This window comes from Peromyscus californicus, unplaced genomic scaffold (assembly GCF_007827085.1).
Source record: "Peromyscus californicus insignis strain IS unplaced genomic scaffold, ASM782708v3 Scaffold_8__1_contigs__length_139910024, whole genome shotgun sequence".
Taxonomy (NCBI): domain Eukaryota; kingdom Metazoa; phylum Chordata; class Mammalia; order Rodentia; family Cricetidae; genus Peromyscus; species Peromyscus californicus.
Window position 1 is genome coordinate 41,057,681 of NW_026294606.1, and position 25,576 is coordinate 41,083,256.

Genomic DNA, 25,576 nt, shown 5'->3' on the forward strand with positions numbered 1-25,576 from the left:
TGACAGGAGCATACAAAGAGAAAGGGGGCGTGATACACACTGCAACCCATCAGAGAAACCTAGTGTGTGTGAATGCATGATCACGTTCAGAGCATGGAGTCCTGGGTGAGCCTGCGAGGATTCCCGAGGCAGGAGCGGTCTCTGGGCGAGTCTGGGGTCTCCCCGGTTCAGTTCCCTTGTGCAGGACCGCGCTCGGTCCCCTCTTAAGCCTGTCCTTCACAGGGCTACATGGATCCTTCTGGAGCCTGGTAATTTCAGCACGTCTGTTTCAACGTTTGTAGACTCCAACGCCTGGGTCCATCCTGAGAACCTGACAAAACAGTCTCCCCCATAATGTGTCCTTAAGTATGTCAGATCTGGCCACGAAACTGAGAGATGGACCTTAGGCTCACCACGCTCCTCCTCTGTGATAGAGACACTCACGCCCATTTCACCCGGTGGCTGAGTCTTGGGTGAGTCAACCACTGAGGAAATCACCAAACTCCACACGCCAGGAGAGCTCTGTCTTGTTTAATAACTTCGCCTCTTTTCCTGGCGCTCTGCTTCCTGAACCACCTGGTAGGAACCTTGGGTATGGGTGGGTGTAGGGGAGGGTTCCTGGCCTTTGAGTTCAGTGTGTTCTGTTGAAATAGGAGGTGTTGGGTGCAGGCATGAGATGAGAAGCCCCACACACATGGCTGAGGCAGGAGGATTATCTCGAGTTTGAAGCTACCCTAGGGTACAGACCTGGATCCTGTCTGAATAAAGAGATAAAAGAAAAAAACATAAGAGTAAATAAGAAAAAGGAAGTTTATTTTATTTTTATTTTTCTGTTCAAATAGAACCCCTGGAGGGAACTGAACAGCATCGTGTTTTGTGTGTGGTTCCATGGTGTAATGGTTAGCACTCTGGACTCTGAATCCAGCGATCCGAGTTCAAATCTCGGTGGGACCTACACTTTTATTCAATTTTCTTCTCACTTAAATGGATACTCTTAATTCCCGATAATCACACCTTAATAGAGTTAAATACCTTTATTCACCAACTAAGTGACTCAATTCTTGCTTACAGTTTGTTTTCTGGAGGGAGGGGAAAAAAAGGAAGAAACCTCAGGAAGGAATTGCAGTGGGAAGCGAGAACTCTGCTCACACCTGGCGGGGGTGGGGTGGGGAGGAAGGACTAGTAAAGACCCAGAGGAAACAGTCCCAAGCTGTAAGAGAAACCAGAAATAAAATTTATCTAGTCTGCAGAGCAATAGTCGCTATTTTGGTGTGTGTCGGGGGGAGGGTGCTTTGTTTTTGTTTTTTGAATCAAAGTCTCACTCTATCCCTGAGTACCTCAAACTCGAGACAATCCTGCTTCTGTCTCCTGAAAGCTGGAACTTCAACTTTTTCGTTTGGTTTGGAGTTTTTTTGTGTGCTTTATTTTTCCTTTTTAACATTTTCTTTTCGGGAGGGTCTCATGTAGCCGAGGATGGCCTGGAATTTCTAATGCTCCTGTCTCCGCCTCTTGAGAGCAGGAATTACAGATGACTCAGGCAGACGCGCTTGGCCACAGTCTCCAGTGAGTAGGGAGAAATCCAGGCTTGACCAGTTGGCACGAGCCCACGTCACGGGAACCGAGACTGGGAACGACTCCACACCAAGGGTGGTGACGTCGTGTGAGCGGGGGTTGGGTGGGGGACTGGTGTATCTTCTGGCACTGTCAGCTGGGTGAAAGTGTCGGCGTGAGCAAGTGCCCAAGGGGCTGGCAAGGGAAGGGAGGCTGGAGCCAGGGAACCGCAACCAGAGTCTGCCCCCGCGGCCTCCAAAGTCACGCTCGCTCTTCCTGCCACATCTTTCTCTAAAGTTTTTTGTTTTTCCCATGCCGTACTTGTACACAGTGTGCTGTGAGCGGATTCCCTTCCCATCGCCCCTCTTTGTCCCTTCTGCTCCTGCTGACCTCCTTCACAACCGGTCCACCCGGGTGTGAGCTCACAAGCAGGTCTCACTCAGGGAGCCACACACAGATGCTGTGTGTTCGTGACTGCAAGGTCACTTCATGTCAGTTTCCCAGCGCACAGGCCACACCTTTTTGAAACAGAAAATAACAGCGGGGAAGAGTGCGTCTGCAGTCTCCAGTGTCACAGGCTGTTTGACAAGATTTCGCCGTGGAGGAAGGAGGCTGATTTATTTTCAATAAAGAACATCCCACATTCAACGACAGGGAGCGCACATATATATATATATATATATATATATATATATATATATATATATATATATATATATATATTTATTTATTTATTTATTTATTTATTTATTTTTTTTTTCTTTCTTTTTTAAGGAATTTGGCGTCTTGATTTTTCACTTACTTAGATTTGTAAGAAGTTTGATTTTTGTTTAAAATATTGGTTATCTCTATCTTGTTTTATATAACCGCAAATCTGCCTGAGATCGTTTACTAAATTTAGGGGACCGTCATAATAAATTCACCTCTTGTAAAATCGGGATTTACTCATAACCACATATGACCACACCGTTTGCTGTTAGTTCCCATAGAGTTTTCAATACATTTTCATACATATACACATGAGTTGGTGATGAAAAAAATTACCCTCAATCCTTCTAGTAAAGGATGTGTTTTGAATGCAAGTTTCCTTTTCATACATAATAAATTACTTATCAAATTCTCTAGTTATGTCTTTTAGTGTCCGCTCTCCTTAAAATATAAAGACAATTCAAGCCAGAAGAAGCAGGCCTAAAACACGGTTTTATAATTACTGGAAATACTTTTAAAAATCAGAACAGTTTACAGAAGTATCTTCTAGTGCAATAGGTCATGGCAGGGTCTTTGAGCATTCAAAAATACAAAGAGTTTGGCATAAAACTTTTCGGCAGATGTAGACTGCGTTGTGCAAGAAGAAAAGGGTTGGTGGAAAATAAATCAATGTTTATCCTCCGCAAAACATAGCTATGAGGCCTCCGGAGATCCCAGTAGTCAGTCGAGAACTAAGGCAGAAAGTAGAGCCCTAGGGGAAGGCTAGCACATATATTGCGGGTCGAGGGAAGAGAACACGGAGTTTGAGGATGGCGGGACCATTTTCACTGTAGGGTGGAAAGCAAGTGTGGGACGGAGAAACGAAGACAATTAAGGATGGAGATGTGCAGGTGCTACGAAGGGATCATCAAAATGTGAAAGGGTCCTTTTAGGAAGAAGGAAATTGGTTACATATGAGAATTCCTTAAGGAGTCTTGCAGGTTGAAGGCTGTTATCACCATATAGAGATCACAAAATCAAAGTTTAGGACCGACACCAAAGTCAGACTTAAAGATAGAGGCAAAGTGCCATCTTTACGTAGGGGACGAGGTGGCCGAGTGGTTAAGGCGATGGACTGCTAATCCATTGTGCTCTGCACGCGTGGGTTCGAATCCCACCCTCGTCGTCGGTCTTGAACAGGCCTCAACTTTATGCTTTTCCAAATCTTAAACTCTCCCAGTGCTTGAGTAATTCCACTAGAGTGTGTACTCTTGCTCTCAGCACACAAACTGCAAGAATTTCCTGCCGTAGTAGTGTGTATACCTCAGCACTCCTTCAAGTCGCAGCTCACATCTTCTTCTGGAGTGCTTTGGTTTGTGATTTGTACCTCAGAAGACCACCTCCACACAGTTGCCTTTCATCTCCTTAGCCTCGATGTCACAGTGAGGCGTTTTTGGAATCACCCGGTTTTTTCCTTGTTTTCTTCCCAATGCCCGATGACTGGGTATTAACCACAGAAACGACACAGATGAAACATTGCAGCTTCTTTAAAAGTACTTCACAGGAGCTTCAATATCCCTTATTTTCAAAGTCCTACTAAACGTTTCTTTTTAAACTTTATGCTCAGAAGTAATTTCAAATTTATGGAAGATGTAAAAATAAGAATGGTAAGAAAGCCACACATACTTTTACTAGAATTTACTTACTCCCTCTCTCTCCCCTGTCCCCACAGGCCCTTGCTTTCTGGCCTTTCTCGCCCTCCGTCTCTCTTTGAACCACTCCCACCACTGCAGCCAAAAAGCAAACAAACAACAACAAAACAATTAAGAGGCAAGTTATATATATCAGCACGGTCCTTGCTCTTGAGGGCATTTTTTTCTTTTGTTTTTGTTTGTTTGTTTAGTTTGGTTTGGTTTTTTTTGTTTCTTTGTTTGTTTCTGTTTCTGTTTTTTGAGACAGGGTTTCCGGGTTTCCTGTATAACAGCCCTGGCTCTTGTGGAACTCACCCTGTAGACCAGGCAGTCCAGGAACTCAGAGATCTGCCTACCTCTGCCTCATGAGTGCTGGGATTAAAGGTGTGCCTCACCACTGCCCGGTGAAGACATATTTTCTAAAAGACATTTTGTTTATAACCATGGTATAATTAGCACTTTAATATATTTCCTTTTATATGATGGGGTTGTCTGTTTTAATCTTTCACAAGTCTGTCGGTTGGTGCAGGTGCGGCATTTATAGTATTTCTCTCTTCAGCCCAGGATGCAGGATACAGGATTTCGGCTTGAATAGGAGCTGTGTGTGTAGTGCTTTAGCAGCCTTCAATCTGCAGCGTTTCCAAAGCATCCCTTTGCATATCTCATGAAAGTCATAGTTTGAAGGTCAGAGTTATTGCTCACTTAAGAAAATGGAAGGTCTGGGAATTTGGCTCAGTGGTTAAGAGCACTGGCTGCTCTTCTAGAAGCCCGGGTTAGTCATCTGCACCTCCAGATCCAGGGGAGCCAATGCCACCCACGTAATCATACACATAGTGCACACACATGAAGGCAAAAACATTCATTCACATAAAAACAAAATGTGTTGGTGCCTTTGAATCCACGGGGAGAAACCAGAGACTTAGACTCAACTCAAATTTAGATTAAATATATTTATTCTTTCTGCTAGCAGGACAGCAGCCTTAGAGCCAAAGAGCACGCCAAACAGACGTGGGGTTAAGGTAAGGCTTTAAAGAGGACATCGGAAAGGTGTGCATTACAACTCTCCATGGACTCCAGAGCTGGTCGGGAAAACTGTTTTACTTCCCTCAATTGTTTCTTACTTTCCTGCTATATAGTCATAAAAAGAGCATTTCATCCCTTTCCCACAGCTATGAGCAAGTTTTACAGACGCAAAGGTATTAACAGTTGTTAATACCTCCCAGCCCATTATCCTATTCTTCTCTCACCGGCAGGCCACTGGGATCTCCAGGCATTCCAGAGTGAAAGGTCAACGGTCCTTAAGGGATGCCTGGCTCCATATTAAGTTTCTTTAGTCATCACAGGGGACCTGTGTAAATTATTACTCAGGTCTGAGCCCGCTAATGGCAGGGGTAGAGCAGCTCATTTCTGTGCAGGCAAAAACACAGTGCTATCAGGTTAGGGCTGGCTGTCACGTCCCTACAAATAACACAAATTTAAAAGACAAGGAAATGGACCAATACTAATTTGGGCTTTGTGTGATTTTTTCCCCCTTCAAAATTAGGTTCATATTCTTCATCTTCTGAAGAACACCATGTAAAACATATTCTTCTTTAGCACAAACTTCATTATTATCATACATCAGCAAAATGGTTGTAATGATATATCACAACCATGATGGAATGAATTTATGAAGCCAGTCTGCACTTGGCCTCCCATTGGAAGCAAGAGGCGTGCTTTTTTTTTTTTGTTTTTTTTTTTTTGTTTCTTTTCAACACAGGGTTTCTCTGTGTAGTTTTGGTGCCTGTCCTGGATGTTGCTCTGTACACCAGGCTGGCCTCTGCCTCCCGAGTGCTGGGATTAAAGGCGTGCGCCACCACCACCCCGCCAAAGAGGCATCTTTCTTAATTTATGTAGTTGTGCATTATCAAAAAAAAAAAAAAAGCTCAGAAAATCCTATTTTTTTTTTTTCAGTTTTACATACAATTCATTACGTCCTTTAATGACTTTGGTACTCAGATGAACTGACCTGGGCAGTGAAAGCCTCTTCAGGCTGACAAATAAGTCCTAGTGATATTCTGACATTACATCATTTGATGATATGAATTTTACCATAAGTTCTTCCAGGCTCAGCTGGCATCTTGTTGCTCCTTGAACGGATGGCTAGCATCTCTTCTGACTCGACCCTTCATCTCGTCTTCAGTTTGAATGTACCGCCTAACCTTATTCTGTCTCGCCATTGGCCAAACAGCTTTATTTATCAACCAATGAGAGCAACACATACAGCGTACAGAAAGATATCCCCCAGCACATACGTCTGTGTACCATGTACATGCCTGGTGCCTCTGTAGGCCAGAAGAAGGCAGCCAATCCTCTCGAAGTGGACTCCATGGACGTTTCTGAAACATTATGTGGGTGCTGAGAATCAAATCTGGGTCCTCTGGAAGAGCAGCCAGTGCTCTTAAATGCTGAGCCATCTCTCCAGACCCCAAATTTCCCTTTTTAAAGCGGGTTATCAGTCAGGCTGCCTAAATTAGGAAAGCTATGTTATAATTTACCACATGCAGTCTTGGATTAAGTACCTGTAATCTAAGGAATACTGAACACAGAAAATAATAAAACTCAAATGAACCTGGAAAGGGATGGCATCCCATGTTCTTTTCCTTAGCCGGTCTAAGTCCCTGTAACTGGAAAGCAAACAAAGCAGGTCTTCGTGGCGGCAGAAAGAAAAACAGACGTGGAGACGGGATAGGCAGAAGAAGCAGGCACTGAGACCCAGCACAGCCTGCACCTCCTCTAGCTCCGCCCCCCGCCCCGCCCCCAAGCAGGCTGAATCCTCTTTGCCCCCAGTTGTTAGGAATGCCTATGGCAGCAGTGTGTCTAGCACCCCCCCCCACCCCCACCCCCCCACCCCCCTTTGAAAAGACACCTGAATTGTTAGCTTGTGGGCCCCAAATAGTAAAGAAACATGATGGAATTCCACGGTCTCAACACCAGAAGGACGAGTCCCTATGTCTTACCGCACACATATTGTACTGTGGATGCCAAGAGATGTCATCTGGAGCTAGATTTGACTTGCTCCAGCTCCTACGCACGGGTTGTTGCTAGAAAAGGAGTCCACTATGCTATTTTGTCTCACTTGAGCATAACCTAGGCTTCTGCTGTTTCTTGCTGAGTTTAATAAACTCACTCATTCAAAACCAAAAGTACTGCTATCATGGATCATTCCTGGCTCTGTACAAGAGCAGGAGCCCGTGATTTTCATGGATAATTCATGCTCCAGGGGTGGAAGTTACTCCAGCTCTCCTTTTCTCCTCAATAGTGGGTGCTTCGTAAATTAGGCCAAAGACCAGAAACAGATTTTTCAAAAGTAAAATTAGTGCTATATTACTCAGTGGCATTAGCAGTGAACTCATTGATAAAATGTATACTAAACAAGATGGGATTTGACACAACCATGCATATTTCAACAAAATATTACATAAGCCACAAATATGTGCTGTGAGCTATGTGTAATGTCAAATAGTGTAAAGACATATTAATGAGTAAAAGCAAACAGAAACTTGTTTTTAATAATATTTTTAATCCAACATATCCAAAATATTAGCATTTCAACATTAATTAACTCGTCATATTTCCTGGGCTCAACAATCAGTACAATTAATGGACACACTGATGGTGTAAGTCTAAAATGTTCCAGTTACTTCCTGCTGCTGCTTCCACACACCCCAAAACAGTAAAGTTCATAGTCTGCTCCCTTCACTGTACACCAGGTTCAGTCTCCAAAAAGTCTGTGTGCAGCAATTGTGTTAGAAGTATTCTTCTAATATCCATTATAACAGAACAAACTAATTTCCTTGGAATGTTTCTCTCTACATTAAAATGAGCCTTTCACCTTGTGACTAGATCTTCTAAAAGAAAGAAAAGTGCTAAACTATAATGGTTTTTTTTTGTTTGGTTGTTTTATTTTTGAAATAGGGTCTTTCTATGTAGTTCTGGATGTCCTGGAACTCTCTATGAAGATCCAGGTTGGCCTTGAACTCACAGATATCTATTTGCCTCTGTCTACAGAGTGCTAGGATGAAAGCTGTGTAACACCACACCCAGCTCAAAAATATCGAATTTTAATGAAAGTTAAAGAATAAAGTAACTATAAAGCACTTACTATCATTCTTAAGTTTTGAGTTTAATACTTAGCAACACACACACACACACACACACACACACAGAGAGAGAGAGAGAGAGAGAGAGAGAGAGAGAGAGAGAGAGAGAGAGAGATTGTTTGATGCCTTTTTATGTTTCTTCATATTTGTGTATTTAGACATCATTTACCTTGAATATGTTAAGAGCCTTCACTACCCTCCCTATCGAATTAACACCCCAGAAACCGTCTGGCTCTTTTTATTCATCATCCAGGGACTCCGGGATGTTGTCTCTGCTCCACTCCTGGACTCTGTTAGTGCTGGACTTGTCCACCTACTCCAGATAATACATAAGAGGAAGTTGAATAGATCGATAATAGAAAGGCGTGTTCTGCTGAAGTCACTGCAGAGTCACAGAAGAGACTTGTCCCCACTCAGGACATCTTTCTTGGCCTCTGAAGTCCAGCTCCATCTTCCAAAAAGACACTTTTTCCTAAATGGATTAAGACCTCAGTTAAACAACAACATTTCTTAGTTTTCTGGAGCTCAATTTAATTTCTACTTTTAGAAATTAGGAAAGTCAAATCACATATTCTTCAAGGGCAATGTTAGTAATCAAGAAACTGAACTTTACCCTTTAGGACTACAAGTAGTGTTTAATAGATCTCTGAAGACACTGCACTGGGTGTCAGAATTTCTCAGGGGCTGGTTCGGGTCCCTCACACCCTGATTTCTGTCTTAAGGGCTTGCTGATTCCTTGGGGTCCATTTCCTTTTCTTTCTTCTTTTGAAAAAAATATTTTAAACTTTTTATTGCATTTCATTTATCTTATAAGTGCTAATGTGGGCCTGTGGAGGACAATTATTGGGAGGAAGGTGTTTTGTTTTGAGACAGGGTCTGATTAGTAGTTCTGAATGTCCTGGAACTCACTATGTAGATCAGGCTGGCCTCAAGCTTGCAGAGATCAGCCCACCTCTCTGTGTGCTAGGATTAAAGGCATACGACACTATACTCAGTAGTTTTCTCCTTTTAACATGTGGGCCTTGTGGACTGGATTCTTGGCAGCAAGTGCCTTTACCCACTGAGTCATTTTGCCAGCCCCTGCGCTCTTCTTCCAGAAGAATCTTTCTAGTTTTCTAGTGATCTCATTATCTCCAAATGCTATGCCTTTCTGAAACTCAATTGAAGCCTTTGGGAAATCAAGTCCAGAAGATTCAAGAGCCAATTCTTTTTCGTCTCCCACCACCTTTGGTTCGTCCCCCCGCCCCCAGACAGGGTTTCTTTGTGCAGCAGCTCCAGCTGTCCTGGAAGGAACTCGCTTTGTAGATCAGGCTGGAGATCTGCCTGTCTCTGCCTCCCAAGTGCTGGGATTAAAGGCGTGCGCCACCACAGCCCAGCTGAGCCAATTCTTTTTACCTTATTCTATGTTTTCCTGAGGGAACCCAGTATGCTCCAGCTGAATGAAAGAAATGAAGAAATAATGTATGATATATGGTATCAGTCTGTACTTCTAACTCATGGCTACAGGCATTGTCATGTAAGAGGGTGGGTTGGACTCTGAGAGATGGGAATGAGCTTGGAGCCTAGTATCAGAGTGTTTCCAGCTGCTGGAGGTTCATGCTTTGCCCTGGAGGCATCTAAAAAGCCCAAGCACTCGAAAGAAAACAATCAGTACTCTAAAGGACCAAGGAGGAAATCCCAATTAGAGCCTTTCCCCAAATTCTGCTCCATAACCTTTCCTCAAAGTGGACTTTTTCTTTCTTTCTTTTTTCTTTTTTTTTTTCTTTTTTTTCTTGAGACAGGGTTTCAAATATCCCAGGCCCAGGAGGATGACCTTGAACTTCTGATCCACTAGGCAGTGCTGGGGATAAAACCCAGGGCTTCACACATGCTGGGAAAACACTCTACTGACTCTTACACCCCCAGTCCTCCATCTCACATTGTTAATGTGTTTCTGTTACTCGGAAAGTCTCTTACACAACCCCAGGTCCCCAGTCTTTTCCTATTTTAGTCTCTCTTCACATGACAGCCAGAGTAATCTAAACGCCAAGTCTAGACCTGCTTCTATGCTGCTCAGTCTAGTCACAACGACCCGGTGTATTCAAGATGCTATCCACATTGTGTTGCGTGGCTTGCAGTCGTGTCCACCACCTGCTTCTGCTCACCATAGTTATACCTGACTTTTTGGAAGTGACACCAGTACGTCTTGGTGACCTTCCTTTCATGCCTGAACATGTGGTTTGAGGTTGGCCTGCAATAAGATTGTCCATTTGATGACAACATGCACTGTCAGGCAGAATTCAAGTCTGAAATTCTGGTCAAAGTATTCCTCTGTTCACTCCCATTTCTAGGCTCTTGTCGCTGTGTTAGGATCATTGGCTAGTTAACAAGTCCCCACTAAATGGTGATTTTCTTAAATAGGAATTGTTCTTGACCACTGAATGACCAGTAAAAATGACAACTATCCCTAGACACTGCAAAGAACAGTAGCTCGTCTAATGCTTTCCTTCTGTCGCCATTCAATTAGATAGCCATCTTGGGAATTGTCTTTGAAAGTTGAAACTGGGCCATTGAGATGATTCAGTGGATCAAGGTACTTGTAGCACAGCCTGGTAATGGGAGCTCAGTCCCTGAAACCTGGAACCCCTGTGGTGGAGGGAGGGAAGAAGCTCCCCTGACCTTGACACACATGCCGTGGCACACATGCCCAGGCACACATCATGCAGTAATAATATTAAAAAAACCTATTAAAGTTGAAACAGGACTGAGGATGTAACTAAATGGCAGGGCACTAGCCTAACATTTGTAAAGTCCTGGTTCAAACCCCAATCTCACATATACATAAATAAGTAAACAAACAAACAAATAAATAAATGCCAACCAGCACAGATATTTAGAGCCAGGTGTTTCTAACTTGGGTGATTGGAGGGTGAGAAATAAGCACACTCTACAGTCACGAGGGCTTAAATCTAGTCTTTGCTGAGGGACTTCAGGCAAATTTGCTAACGGTTTTCTGTTCTGGGAGCTTACACGAGTTTGACAGTAATTCCTGTGTCATAGACTTTTTTTCAACAATGTATTTTTATTTTATCGTTCAATTTAAGATTATTTTTTTCCAATTAGACTTTCTCCGAGGTATCTGTAAAATAGGAAATATGTAATGAATGTACCCAAAGAGTCATGTATGCCTCAGTGTGTGAGGTTGCTGTTGTTAAGAGGCACTAAGGAAGACGCCCAGCTCCTGCACACCCTTGCTGCTGTTTGCGGCTGGAGTCGGTGTGGGTACCTACTGTTCTCCCTTCCGGATGCCTTGTTGTTTGGCCTAAGGGCTTCATGTCCTGATGGTCCCCTCTGACAAAGATGTGAATACAGAAAGGGTTGATTTGATGAGGCACAAATAAAAAGAAATAGAAATGAAATGTAAGCTTTGGTTTCCCTACTTGGGCATTTTGCAGTTCCTATCATGGTCTATGATGTAGAGACAAGAAAAGGGCTTCAGCATCCTGGCCATCTCCTCTGCCTTTCCACTTCCGGAGATACCATCCTTCAAGGTCAAACAGATGCTGTGCATTTAGGGTGAGTCTGCCCTTGTAGCCCTGAAGCAGTGCTGCTTGACTGGTCGCATCAGCCAAGCTGCGATGGATCTATGCAATTGAAATTTGGTTTTGCCAACTTCCCACCACTCATACAGAAACCAACAGAGTAAGAAGAGCAAGTCTCCATGAACCCCAAGTGGAGGCAGCAGGTGGAGAAGCTGGTAGATAGGAAAGAGGAATGGCCTACTTTGATCCTGGAGGGAACCAGCCAAGAACCTCCCTGAGGATGACCTTTCAGGTCTGATAGGCTGAATCTTCACTAGTTAGTCTTGTACATTACATTGACCAAAAGAAGGATGAGGCTAAGCCATTGCCAATTTGGGGGAGGACTGGGGCAACTTTAAAAAGAAAGTGGTGCAAATAGCACCACACAAGAGGATCTTCAGAGATGACCTTCACTCCCAAGAGTAGACTGAACGCAGATCAGATTACACACAAACACCCCCAAGAAACCAGAGAAACAAGCAGTAAGAACTGAAAACTTACTGTCTCTATGGGATTAGACAGCCAAGCTCTTCTTAGAGCCCTAATAAAGGAAGGCTGAGGTGTAAGATCAACCTATCTCCTCCGGAAGATGCTTGTTACCTTCCTGCCATGGCCATTCCCAGAATGGGAGGCTGTGCCCTTGTGGAGCTCACAGTTATACAGGGAGGTGTGGGTGGGAAACGGAATCAGAGTTTCTACTCTGTTCCAGGAGCTGTAGTCCCATGCAGCCCCGTTCCCTACCAACACTAGACGACACATTAGTGGCCTACCTTCTTGGAAGATTTAGATGAGGACACACAGAGGGGACACCTACAGCTTTCACTTTTGATCTGGGATATGTTTGGTATAGAGAATTGGAAGAGATTGAGGCTCTTCATTGCAATCGGACAGGGAGCGTGGACTATTTCTTGTAAGTGTGATATCTTCGGGGGCGCCCTGGCTCCCGATTCCTTGGAGTTTTTGATTTTGTACCAATACAGAATGAAGGTGCCCATGGTCTGACAGGATCTCTCCCCACAGAACCCTGCACAGTTGGAGAGGACATCCCAAAGCCAAGACCACTACCTGCCTTAGTGGCTCCAAGTATAGGGGTACTCTGAGCGAAGGGGACCAGAGAGGGGGCCCCAGCCACAGTCTTTCTTGCAGTGACACTGACCAGAGGTGTGGTCTGGCTAGGAAGGCTCTGCATGCTCTGGTTCCAGCACTGTACAAAGGGAGCTAGGGTGCTTGGGGTCTCACTCTGTCTTACACAAGACGTGCTCCCTTGTGGGGCAGCCGTAATGACATCAGGCTCCCCACAGTCCATCGGGGTCACCAGTCCTCCAAAAGCAAAAGGTCTCGGGGCTGTGCTACCAAATACTGAGCTGTAGGCCCCGCTCTGGTGGTTCTGTCTGACAACCCCAAGGGTGGTTGAGCTAGCTTCACTGAATGGCAAACCAGCTAGAGTGCTGCCCAAACCTGGCTGGATGCTGGCGGAAGTGTGGATAACGGAGGCTGAAGACGTCAACCCCCCAGAAGCTGGCAGTGTAGGCTTACTGAGGGCCATCTGAGCAGGAGGCAGCGTCTGGGTTGGGGACACAACCGAGTTCCCTGGAAGGAAAGAGGTACTGAAGCTTGGGACGGGAGCTAGTGGAGGAGAACGTTGCTTCTGCCTCTCTGTGGCCCCGGGTGAAGCCTGGGAAGGACTTCCTTGGGATGGTGGCAAAGGTGACTTTGGGCTTGACCCTAAAGATGTTGTGAGTGCTGAAGTCACACTGGAGACGCTCGAGGTCACGGTACGCTTGTTTGCGGACGGTAAGCCTGAAGCTGGCGGAGGTCTGCTCGCCCCCTTCAGTTTAGCAGTGCTTCTGAGAGGGGCTATCTGGATGGCACTAGTGAGGACCTGGCTGAAGATGGTGACTGTGTGTACAGTGGGGGCTGTAGGGTGCTGGCATGGGAAAACTAAATCGGTGGCTGAGGAAAAACCCTGGGAAGTGCTAAGCAGCAAAGTGTGGCAAGAAGGGACAGAGTAAGAGTTGCCCACGGTGCTAGTCACTATGTTCAAGTCCACACCAGGATCTTTGGATGTGCTGGCTGAAATGGCAGATGTAACCATACAGGGGGCTGTGGCTAGGCCATGGAAGAGATGGGTAGAAGCAGAAATCAGTGGAGGAGGAGAGGCCTGCTGGGTGGACACAGGAGCTGTCACGGGCATAGTTTTAAGTGGTTCTATACTGCCAAAGATAGGCTTGCAGGTGGGCCTTAAGATGCTCGGGGTTGTGGAAAGAGAAGAGCTTGATGATGCTCCAGCAGCCATGACAGAAATTCTGGAATATGAGGAGTCTCTCACCTCACTATTGTGTACAGGCCCCAGAACAGGTCTTAATGCTGGGTGAGCAGACGTCTCCACAGGAAGTACAGACACAGGAAGATGGAGAATTGGGCTACTCACCACCCTAAGCAGAGTGTTTTGTGTGGTAGGTGCGGTGGGGATAATGACAGACGAGTGTGGGGGTGCTGCAGACCTGTGAGGCTGAGGGACTGAAGACAGCCCGTTGGAATCAGTGACTGGCGATGTGGGAGAACTTGGAGACACCTGGATGGAAGCAGTTGAGGGTTTTGAGTCTGAGGAGATGCCTTGAAGGTGCTCTAACTGTGAGCACCCATGTGGAACAGGCATGTTCTCTGAGCTTCTCAGCTGAGGACTCATGTGCGTACTGACTACTGTCTCAGAAGAAGGCGGACTGAGAGACAAGGGAGGCTGGACACTAGCCCTGGTCTCAGGAATGGAGTCTGTGGCGGGTCCCAGTTGTAGCGTCTGTGGTTTGGTTGCACGGCCCAGTTTGGCTCTCTAAGGTCAGGTCCTCTTCAGTGACAACACAGCCTTGCTGGCAAGGTGTGGTCAGCAGGTCCCTAGGAGCAGATTGCAGTGGGGGAATCACCCAGTTCGGCTGCCCGGAGCTGCTGGGAGTGACTAAGGGGTGAGGATTAGGACTTTCCCCTGACTTCTTCAGTGGCCATTCTGGAGTCTGGACTGATGTCCTGGAAAAATGTCTCTTCCAAGACTCTGAGAGATATCTGGAAGAACTGTAAGAGCTGGTAATAGCGTTTCTTGTAGTGCTGGGGGGGCCGCGTGTGCATATGCTAGCCAAGAGGGCCACGGAGGAACAACTGGGCCTCTTGCGTTTGTGATCTGAGCTCTGGGCGTGGAGGCTCCGTTTCAGAGACCCGGGCCTGGCCACAAACGAAACGGTGGCTCCGCTTTTCAACAGGGGCTTAAAGGCGGACCACGGGCTGGCCGAATTCCTTTTGCTGTCCGAGCCGTCGGGGGACAGCGGCTCTTGCCACCTGGCTCTGCCCTTCCTGCACTCGAGGAGGGCCTGCAGCACCGGGTCCCTTCCACACCCGCCTGGTGGCTCCTCCGAGGGCCCCGCAGAGTTCACCACCTTCGAGGAGGCCGAGAACGAGGGCCGCGGCCTCCGCTCCGGCGGCGAGATCTTGACCGTCACCGGACTCCAGGTGGCCCTCGGGTGCCGAAGGGACCAAATATTCCGCTGGAGGTAGCTTTCCCACCAGTCCGAAGGAAGCGAGCCCATGATGGGGTTCTGCGGCCTCTTCATGGGAAAGCGCCTCCAGGCCTCGCTGACGAAGGCGGCGGGATTGGCGGGGTCCCAGTCGGGCGGCTTCCGGGCGGGCCTGTGCCGCCGGGCGGGCTGGGCGCGGTGGATGTGCTGCACCCGGTGGACCTGGTAGAGGGGCCTGGCCGGGCGGCGGGTGGCGGGCTTCTCCCGGGCGTCTGCGCGCCCCTGGGCCGGGGACCGCGGCGACGACCCCGCTTTGCCCAGGTAGCTGCCCATGCGGAGAGGCGCGGGTGGGCCGTCGCTTCCAGGCCGCTTTCGGCTTCTGGGGTTTCGGAGGTCGGCGGAGACGGCCGAATCCAAGCATCCGCGGCTCGAGTGACGGTTGGGCCACGGGTGCAAGAAAAGCGCGAGGGTGCCAGGGAGCTGGCGACACGCGAGCCTCGGCAACCGTGTCAGCCCGCCCTGGCATCTGCGGTCTGAGCGCGGTACCGGCTTTTTCCAGGGCGACGCGGGCAGAGCTCAACCGGGCTCGGCGTCCAGCATCCAGCCAGGACCCGGCCCTGGACCTGGAAGCGCATCCGTCCGCGTGCCAGTTCCCCACACTCGGAGCTGGCAGCGACTCTGCGCGATTTGAATCCTCCAGAGTGTTTGGGGAGGGCAGGGGCGGGTGGGCTCGAGAGTGCACACGACACAATAGCACGGATGGAACTGTGCAGGCAGGCCACAGGGCATTGTGAGCTGTCAGTGGGAAAGGCAGCAGCCGACCTTGCAGACCGAGGTGATATCTCTCGGTTCCATCAGTGCCTCCGGGCGGCCAAACCCAGGTTTGTAACCTTGATGTTAAGCTGAATCCTGGCAGGAAAGGGACTGTTAGAAGACACTTAGTGCTCCTCTTCACTATCAAACCTTTTTATCACTTTCAGAATTAGTGTGTTGAACAGGGAAAAGCTAGAGAATGTTTCACTCTACACTCCAATACTAGTCAATGGCATGGATTTGCCATCAAAGAACTCTGCCAGGCCAGGTATGAGCTGGAACCTTACTTTTCACCAAATACAAAACAAGTAAACACGCCAAAAACCCAGCTAACCAACCCCCCCCACCTACACACACACACACAAAACAAACAAACAAACAAAAAAACAGTACGACAAGCAAGATGTCCAAGCCTGAGGATCACTTGGTGGAAGGCACAAGCTGACTCCCACAAGTTGTCCTCTGACCTCCAAATACACAATAGCATGCTCCCACACAGACCCCAAACAAAACGTAATTTTAAAATATAGTTGTAATTTTTGTTTGTTTGTTTTGGTTTTTCAAGACAGAGTTTCTCCGTGTAACAGCCCTGGCTGTCCTGGAACTCGCTTTGTAGACCAGGCCGGCCTAGAACTCGGAGATCTGCCTGCCTCTGCCTCTCGAGTGCTGGAATTAAAGGTGTGCACCACCACTGCCAGGCAATATAATTGTAATTTTTAAAATTTTAACTGAAGTGGAGAGACTCTACATGTACACACATGTGTGCACACACATTCAATCATACAGTGCACTACACACACAAAGTTACTAGAGGATATTCAGAAAATATAGAAATTATAAACATCTGTATACCTAACAATAGAGCATCGACAAATATTACACAGTTCTAGATCACACTGAGATGCCACTAGTCATGTAAACAGGGCAAGAATAAAGAGGGGTGAGTCCAACCATGACGTGTCTCCAAGAAGAGGTTTCGTAGAGGAACTGGGTGAGGGTAACTGAGGCGCAGGTTGTATTTACGATGAATCCTGGCTACGCACAATTGTCAGAGCTCGCTACAACCACAATTGTGGGATTCTGTTTCTATGAAAGAGAGTGGGTAAATCCACAGAAATGATTGCTGGTTGCTTAAGGCTAGGGCAAAACCAAAGTGAATTAATAGAAAGGCCAGAGATGTATCAGCTAACTGGGGTGGGTTTTGTGGTGGTGGTGTTTTTGTTGTTATTTTTTAAGTAGTAAAATTTGACTGATGGGATTTTTGTTTTTCTTTCGAAACATGACATTGCTATGTAGCTCAGACTGGCCTGGAACTTGTGATGATCTTGCCTCAAGCTCACAAATGGTGGGATAATAAGTGTGCACCATTACACTCAGCTGCACCAAAACTTCTTTAACCCCTTATAATGGGAGTTAGAATTACATTGTTTAACTTGAAAATGTGGGAATTTTATGGTTTTCATTTTGTTATCAATTTCTAATCCCGTTCTGGTTAAAAATCAGTAACTAAGAGAATGTGCAGCGTGAATAAAAATATATATAAGAAAAATCAACCAGTGTAATCAAACTGAGTGCCCAAAAAAAGAATCAAATATTTGTGGGAAAAGATGGTACCAGGCAGTAGTGGGAACCCAGGCGATCTTTCCAATAAATACTATTGTATCCTTTGAACACTTCCCAGGGGAAAAATAAAGCAAGTAGGTCCTTTATTTTACATAAACAAAAATTAGTGTGTAAAAGATGAAACAAATCTTGCAGAAATTAACACGAAAGAATATCTTCCTGTCACAGAGCAGGCAACAGTTCCTTAAACAGGATACTGAATATGCTAACCAAAAAGGAAAATACTGAGACTTTGAAAACAGTTCTATGTTAGGTTATATTTAAAAATAATATTCTGTTTCACAAGACATTAAAGAAGGTTGAAAGTGAAACTAGAGAGCGGGTGAGTTTTAGCTGAAACCAGTTTCTTGTTAACGATCTATGCAGGGCACTTAGAAATGGTCCTCAGTAGAGGGGAACCTATAGGAAAAGCACAGCACTTGGGAGAAAACTGTCCAGACCATCAGCACAAGCAAAGACCCTCAGCTTCGCTGTTAATCAAGGACATGCATATTAAACACACTGCATCACCACCATATACCTGGGAAAACGGCCAAATTAAAACAAGTGTAAGTTAAACTAGGCTTAGTGGCACATGCCTGTAATCTTAGAACAGGCAGAAAGGTCAGACATTTAAGACCATCCTCCTGGCTTATCGTCTAGAAATCCAATGTTAACAAATATTTATAACTCCAGTTTCCAGGGGATCTGATATCCTCTTCTGGCTTCTGCAGGCCCATCTGAGGTGGTAGACACACAGACACAAAATCATCCAGGCAAGATACCCATACACAGAATAGTAAATTTTTTGAAAGATCATTCTTGGTGCACTAGCCTGGGCTACATGAGACCTGTCTTAAAAGAACCGAAAGCAAAGTAACAATACAACGAAAAAGTTGAAGTTGTGAGAGACACTTGGAAATCTGTGTAGTATCTCTTAATGCTGAGCCTATTTCCAGCAGTGGCAGAGGCAGAGAGACACAACCAAGTCCACAGTTCCCTCTCAGAGGCCTCCATTAGGGCAAAGCTGGATCTGTGGCTTTACCATAGAAAAGAATTTCAGAATAGGCCAGTATGAAGCAGAATTAGAGCTGAAAGGTCTTGGAAGTAGGGACACTGAGGCAGATTGTTGGGGCTAAAAAGTTTAATGGAAGAGCTATTAATTCTATGGACAGAGAACAGCATAGCAGGGGTTCTGGGGAGAAGCAATCCCATTGGGGAGAGTCAGGGTCCCTTATAAACTAAAAGGCTAGTAATGTAATGTTAGGTCAGACTGCTGCTCAAGCTTCAATGTCTGTATGAGTTCTCCTCTTACAGATACCAATAGGCACCCCATTGACAGGTAGATCTCTATGAGTCACAACCCAGCCTGGTCTCCATAGTGAGTCACAACCCAGCCTGGTCTCCATAGTGAGTCACAACCCAGCCTGGTCTCCATAGTGAGTCACAACCCAGCCTGCTCTCCATAGTGAGTCACAACCCAGCCTGCTCTCCATAGTGAGTCACAACCCAGCCTGGTCTCCATAGTGAGTTACAACCCAGCCTGGTCTACATAATGAGTTCCAGGCCACTGTCTGTTAGATGTTGTCTTTGAATCTCTAGCTAACAGACCTCTAGGTACCTGGAAGGGGTGTTAGTTGCAACACATTCTTGCTCCCCTTCTCCTTCCCTGCCTCCGACTGGGGAATCCAGTCTGGCTGCACACTCCCTGGAGAGCTGTAAGATCCAACCCCAGGCTCAGCCGCTGGAGTCTGATTCTCTTCAGAGCCTTGCCATGCTGTCTTTGTGATGCTCAGGCCTGAACTCCCCCAGAGCCCCCTCTATGCTGTGGTCTGTCTGTCTGTCCATGGAGTTAATAACTCCTGAACTCCCCCAGAGCCCCCTCTATGCTGTGGTCTGTCTGTCTGTCCATGGAGTTAATAACTCCTGAACTCCTTCAGAGTCCACACTATGCTGTGGTCTGTCTGTCTGTCCATGGAGTTAATAACTCCTGAACTCCCCCAGAGTCCACACTATGCTGTGGTCTGTCTGTCTGTCCATGGAGTTAATAACTCCTGAACTACTTCAGAGTCCACACTATGCTGTGGTCTGTCTGTCTGTCCATGGAGTTAATAACTCCTGAACTCCTTCAGAGTCCACACTATGCTGTGGTCTGTCTGTCTGTCCATGGAGTTAATAACTCCTGAACTCCCCCAGAGCCCACTCTATGCTGTGGTCTGTCTGTCTGTCCACAGTATTAATAACTCCTGAATTTCTTACCAACAATCCATCTCAGTGTCTCTTTGAACCCTACATATGAGACCCGTCAGGAGTTTATTGAAAAACAATTTTAGCATTGATTTTTAGACAAAGGGATTAGATAGTGAGAGATGCTGGGGGTGTGGTGGGGGCTAGAGCTCAGACTGGGAGTGTGGTGGGGGGTTAGAGCTCAGACTGGGGGTGTGGTGGGGGCCTAGAGCTCAGACTGGAGGTGTGGTGGGGGGTTAGAGCTCAGACTGGGGGTGTGGTGGGGCCTAGAGCTCAGACTGGGGGTGTGGTGGGGGCCTAGAGCTCAGGCTGGGGATGTGGTGGGGGCTGGCAAGACAGCTGAGAACTATGAGCTCAAAAGCGGCACCTCATTGTCTTTATGAACAGCCATATACATGATTCAGGTGAGTTATGAAATTATTATCTTTAACCATTTATTTAAATGGTTGCTAAGGAATTTAAATGAAATCACAAGGTAGTTCCTGGGTGGCAACTAACAGGATTACCATTGAGAAGGAACAACTACAGACCACAGGAATCCAGGAAATTAGGTTATCACTTCTGTAGACTTAATGGTTTTATTTGTAAAATTCCCAGAAACTGTCTGGGAGAGGGAGGAGCCCCTACCCAAGTCACATATATTCAAGCCTTAACTCTGTTTATTGCTATTTAAATTTTTATTTTTTTGTTGTTTTTTGTTTGTTTGTTTTGTTTCGTGGGGGGGGTTGTTGTGTTATTTTTTGTTTTTGTTTTTGTTTTTTTTTGAGACAGAGTGTCACTGTGCAATCCTGGCTGGGCTGGAACTTGCTGTGGAGACCAGTCTTGCCTCAAGTCAGAGGAGATCCACCTGCCTCCATCTCCCAATAGCTAGGATAAATGGCTTATGCTAGGCAGCATGCTTGGCTATTTCCACATTTTTATTTGAAAATATTTCTGTATAAAAGTAATTGTGTGGTGGTGGCACACGCCTTTAACCCCAGCACTCAAAAGGCAGATGCAGGCAGATCTCTGAATTCAAGGCCAGCCTGATCTACAGGGTGAGTTCTAGGACAGCCAGGGCTACAAAGAAAAACCCTGTCTCAGAACAAAAACAAAAAGACAAAGAACAACAACAGCAGGAAATAAGGAAGAGAGGGAGGGAGGGAGGGAGGGAGGGAGGGAGGAAGGAAGGAAGGAAGGAAGGAAGGAAGGAAGGAAGGAAGGAAGGAGGGAAGGAAGGAAGGAAGGAAAGTAATTCTATCTCTGTGTTGGCAACCTTCACAGCAAATGTTCCTTTTGCTGGAAAGCATGATTCTCAGCTGGTAGAGGCTTCAGACTCCAGAGAGGGACTCCTTTGTCACCCCACCTCATCATTTTCCCTTAAGTTATTAGAGAGCTCAGCTTCCCCACGGGAAGTAGGAAAGTATACAAGGGCAGGAACACCAGCAGGTACCAATCGTCATTCCACTTTGCTTTAAAGGGTATCTTCCAGATCTGGCCCCTGGCCACCAATGTTCCACGTGTCTTTCATACACAAAACACACCATCTTCCAGGAATGCTAAAGGTTTCAGAAACAACCTTTTAAATCACATTCAGGTGTTCACAGGGCACTTAAATGTACAATTCCTTCAATATTCGTTGTCAGAAGTAGAAACATTGCATAAGGAAGGAATCCAGGACACCTGGGCATGAGTTTGAACCTCTGAATACCAAAGTCAGTTTGCAGCCCTACCAAGGAAACCACATGGTTCCTATAAGGGACCTGGAAATATGTGCAGCAAATACCATGATGGCTGGGTAATACAGCAAATGCATTCTTGGATTCAGGAAAAACAGCTAAGGAGGTAACTGAAATTCCACAGGATTTGGTATTCATTTTGTGGGCTATTACTCTGTTTACTGGAAGCCCAAGAAACCATGTTCACAAGAACTGTAAATGTCATCAAAATGCTTTGTATTTACCTACAGTTTTGTAAGTGGTCATGTTCACAAGAAGGAGCCATGTGATTGTCTTCAGTATATCCTTATAAGATCCTCAATATGTGCCTGTCCACGGAGCACCCAAAAAGGACATTTTTGATGACAACAAAAAACAACGATGAAAAATGGAAAGCATCTAGTTGAGAACAATAAAGATGTTTTTGTTTGTTGTTTTCAGATACAATTTAAAAAAAAAAAGCAAGCCGTTAAAAAGAAAGGTATCACAAAAATACATGGAATGTGCTATCTCTTTCTGGGTGAACATTGGTTGAGTGAATGTTTGGGATTTATTTTGCTGGACACTAGAAAGGAAAGAAACTACACACACAGTATGTGGGAGCAGCTCAGATGACTTCTGAAACTTTCCTGTGGAACGTTGCTGTTGCCAAGAGACAGGGAGGAACGACACCATGAAACCGGAAGGGCTAAAAAAAGGGATTTTTAGGGCTGGTTGGTTACAAGTCTGACTTTCCCTGGTCCTTCTGTAAGAGGGCTTTGTGCTAAAAGGTCATAGCAGAGGATGGTTTCGATCCATCGACCTCTGGGTTATGGGCCCAGCACGCTTCCGCTGCGCCACTCTGCTGACACGCTGTGAAGGGTTCTATTTCACTCTCTAATGGCCAACATCACTTTTCTCGTTTTCTGGCGTTCTAGTTTCTTTTCTTTTGTTGTGATGGTTTCTTCCGAGTCTCCACCGCACAGATTCGAAACCCACCGTTGCTAACTCGGCCCCAGACGGAGCCACGCGGCCTTCTCACTAGTTTCTGCTCACGTCTTATAGGCGATCGTTGTGCTAAAAAAGTTTACATTTGGTTTCACGGGCACAGGGCTTCCAAAACAAACAAACAAACAAACAAACAAACAAACAAACAAACGGATTCCCGATTCAAATGCGAACGTGGCTAGGGCAATTTCAATCGTATTCCGGGTGGGGTAGTTTCGACACAGACAAAGAAATAAGGTAACCAGCTTCCTCTTGCTTTGGCTTCTGTCGGGGTCCAGGGCTTTCAGGAAGGCTGTGATCACAGGTCTTTCTTGGATCCAGTCACGCGTTTCCAGAGCCGTGCAAACCTTGGTCTCTAGCGATGGGAGGCAGCCTGTTGCCATTAAGCTGTTTTATCTTTTATTTCATTTTATTTTTTATGTATTGTTTTAGTTTATTCTGCGGTGCTTCTCCAGGCTCACAATAAAATCGGCATCTGCTCCGCCGGTAGTGGAAGCCCCAGGAACTCCGACTCCGCCCCGTCCGGCCGCCCCACTGCGGTGAGCGAGCGCCCCCTGGCGGACCCACATAAACGCACTGGTCTGTTTGTAGCCCCTGGAGGTTCTCTTTCACGGGCAGTCAGTCTCTCCTGGAAGTCTGGGCCTTCTTGTTAGGATGTCTCATCTTCCTCTCCGGGGAGATTTCCTCAAGCCAACACTAGACAGCATGAGCTTGAATTCTGACATGTCTGTCAAACTTGGGAGGGAGAGGCCAGAGACAGGGACTCAGGCAGACAGGAAGGCAGTCTGGGTCTCTGGAGTTGTTCTGAACACCAGGACAGACGTTATCCTCTTCCATCCTCTCATCTCTGACATCTTAAGAGAATTCTTCAAATTTAGTCACACAGAGGCAAATCTCGGGATTGGAGAGATGGTTCAGTGGGTAACAGCACTAGTTCCTCTGCTCTTCTAGAGGTCAAGGTTCAGTTTCCAGCAACCACGTGGTGGCTTACAACCATTTGTAATGGGTCTGATGCCCTCTTGAGGTGTGCAGGTGCGCAGGCGGTCCAAGGACTCAAATACATAAACGGACCTATTGTCAAACTTTCCTGACTGCAACCTGGAGTCAGAAAGACGTTAAATCACACCAAACAAATATTTATCTCCATGTATATTTGTGAGACCGAGATGCCAAACCCAGCAAGTAATATTTGCCTTTAAATAGTTACGATTTCTTTATGTGTATGAGTGCTGCCCTGCATGTGGGTATGTGCCTGGTGCCAGGAAGGACCGAAGAGAGCTTTTGATCTCCTGGAGTTTCAGGCGGTTGTGAGCCACCATGTGGGTGCTGGGAACCAAAAGCTATTGTGGCCAATGAGCCGTGTTCCCAGTCTTCCAAGTAATATCTTACCTGTGGAGTTTACTCTCGTCCCTGTTATTATTCTGTTCCGTTTCAGTCATTTCATCAGCACACCAGTCCTGAAGGGGGGAGAGAGAGCCCTGTAATTAAGGCTGCTCTTGCAGGAAACCCTGCTTGGGTTCCCAGCGCCAATATCCACACAGGCTCACAGTCACTTTGCAGTTCCATACTCTGGACTCCACGGTTATCCACACATGTGTAGACACAAACACATACACATAATTTTAAATTATTTTTCAAAAACTGAGATAGGATCTCACCATGTAATTTCAGGTAGTCTAGAACTCACTATATACACTGAGCTGGTCTCCAATTCACAGAGATTCACATGCCTCTGCCTTCTCAGTGCTGGGATTAAAGGTGTGTACCATCACTGCCCCGCAAAAAAAAAAAAAAAAAAAAAAAAAAAAAAAAAGAGAGAGAGAGAGAAAAGAAAAAGTGGGCTTTTTGTTTTTGTTTTTTTAAAGATACCAGTTATGACCATTTTAATATTGGTTTTATGTCATTCGCTTTGGAGCTACAAGCTGGTTAGATGATTCGTGAAACATGCTAACTTCCCCCAAATGGAAGGGCCAGTCATTAGGGTTAGGGGTGTGTTCATACCAACAAGCTTTGTTAGTTCCCTCAGAGACTTATAAGATGTTTTTAACTTTTAAAAAATATTTTTATTACTTTCTATTTTGTGTGTATGGATGTTTCGCCTGCATGTATGGATGTGAACCTTGTGTAAGCCTGCTGCCCTCAGAGCTCAGAAGATGGCGTCAGATCTCCTAAAACAGGAGCTTCCTATGGTTCTGAGCCATGGTATAGGTAGCTCCAGTTCCATGGGAACTGACATTCTTTTATAGATTCCATGGCACCAGGCAAACATGTGGTAGACAGGCAAACACTCATACACACAAAATTAAAATAAATACCTTTTTAAAAAAGAAACGATCAATATTTTTCAAAATGCCTATACCACTTTATGTTTTTATCAGAACATATGAGAGATCTGAGTAGTCTCTGCATTTTTGCCAGCCCAGCATTTATTATTTTATTCTTACCTGATTAGTGTGTAAAGACAAAACCCCAAGATCTTATGGACATTTCCCAAACTGTTCATGATGCTGGGCCTCTTCTGATTTCCCCGGGTATATCCTCATCAATGGGTCTTTTGCCCATTTTCTAACGGATCATTGTTGTTTCAACAGTGAGAGTTCTTGGTGTGCGCTCAGTTTGAGGATATTGTCACATATGTGGCTGGCCATTCTTTCTAAGTCTGTGGCCTGTCTTTTGAACTACCTAACAGAGTCTTTCTAGAACAAGTTTTTAATTTTGATGAACTACAATCAATCATTTTTTCATTTATGGGTTGTGCTTTTGATGCCAAGCCTAAGAATTCTTTACATTGTAGAACTACTCTGTTTTTGTTTTTGTTTTCCTAAAATTTTTATCATTTTGTGTTTTGCTTTAAACCTATGATCCATTTTGAGTTTGTTATTACACAACAGTCTAAAATTTAGGTAAATAGTCACTTTCTTACCTATGGTGATTTAAGTTTTTCAGTATCATTATTTTTTAAATTTCTTTTTCCTTTAAATTAACTAAGTTACCACACAAAGTAATGAGTTTCATTATGGTATTTTCTCGTGTGTGTGTGTGTGTGTGTGTGTGTGTGTGTGTGTGTACACTTTCCTATCCACTGTGAAGAAACACCATAATTAAGGCAACTTATAA

At 45.6% G+C, this 25,576-nt stretch overlaps 1 protein-coding gene and 3 non-coding genes across 4 annotated transcripts; 2 read left to right on the top strand and 2 right to left on the bottom strand.

The window, feature by feature from the left end:
• Positions 1-861: 861 nt before the first annotated feature.
• Trnaq-cug (transfer RNA glutamine (anticodon CUG)) lies at positions 862-933 on the top strand. Its single transcript has one exon. It is a non-coding gene; the product is annotated as a tRNA-Gln (tRNA).
• A 2,388-nt stretch (positions 934-3,321) lies between these two features.
• Trnas-gcu (transfer RNA serine (anticodon GCU)) lies at positions 3,322-3,403 on the top strand. The gene has a single exon. It is a non-coding gene; the product is annotated as a tRNA-Ser (tRNA).
• A 9,159-nt stretch (positions 3,404-12,562) lies between these two features.
• On the bottom strand, positions 12,563-15,929 carry Pom121l2 (POM121 transmembrane nucleoporin like 2). The gene is given in 3 exon segments (XM_052727341.1): positions 12,563-12,733; positions 12,736-14,389; positions 14,391-15,929. Coding segments are annotated over 3 exon segments (2,763 nt in total). The 5' UTR covers positions 15,447-15,929; the 3' UTR covers positions 12,563-12,680.
• A 6,317-nt stretch (positions 15,930-22,246) lies between these two features.
• Positions 22,247-22,318, bottom strand: Trnam-cau (transfer RNA methionine (anticodon CAU)). Its single transcript has one exon. It is a non-coding gene; the product is annotated as a tRNA-Met (tRNA).
• Positions 22,319-25,576: the final 3,258 nt, after the last annotated feature.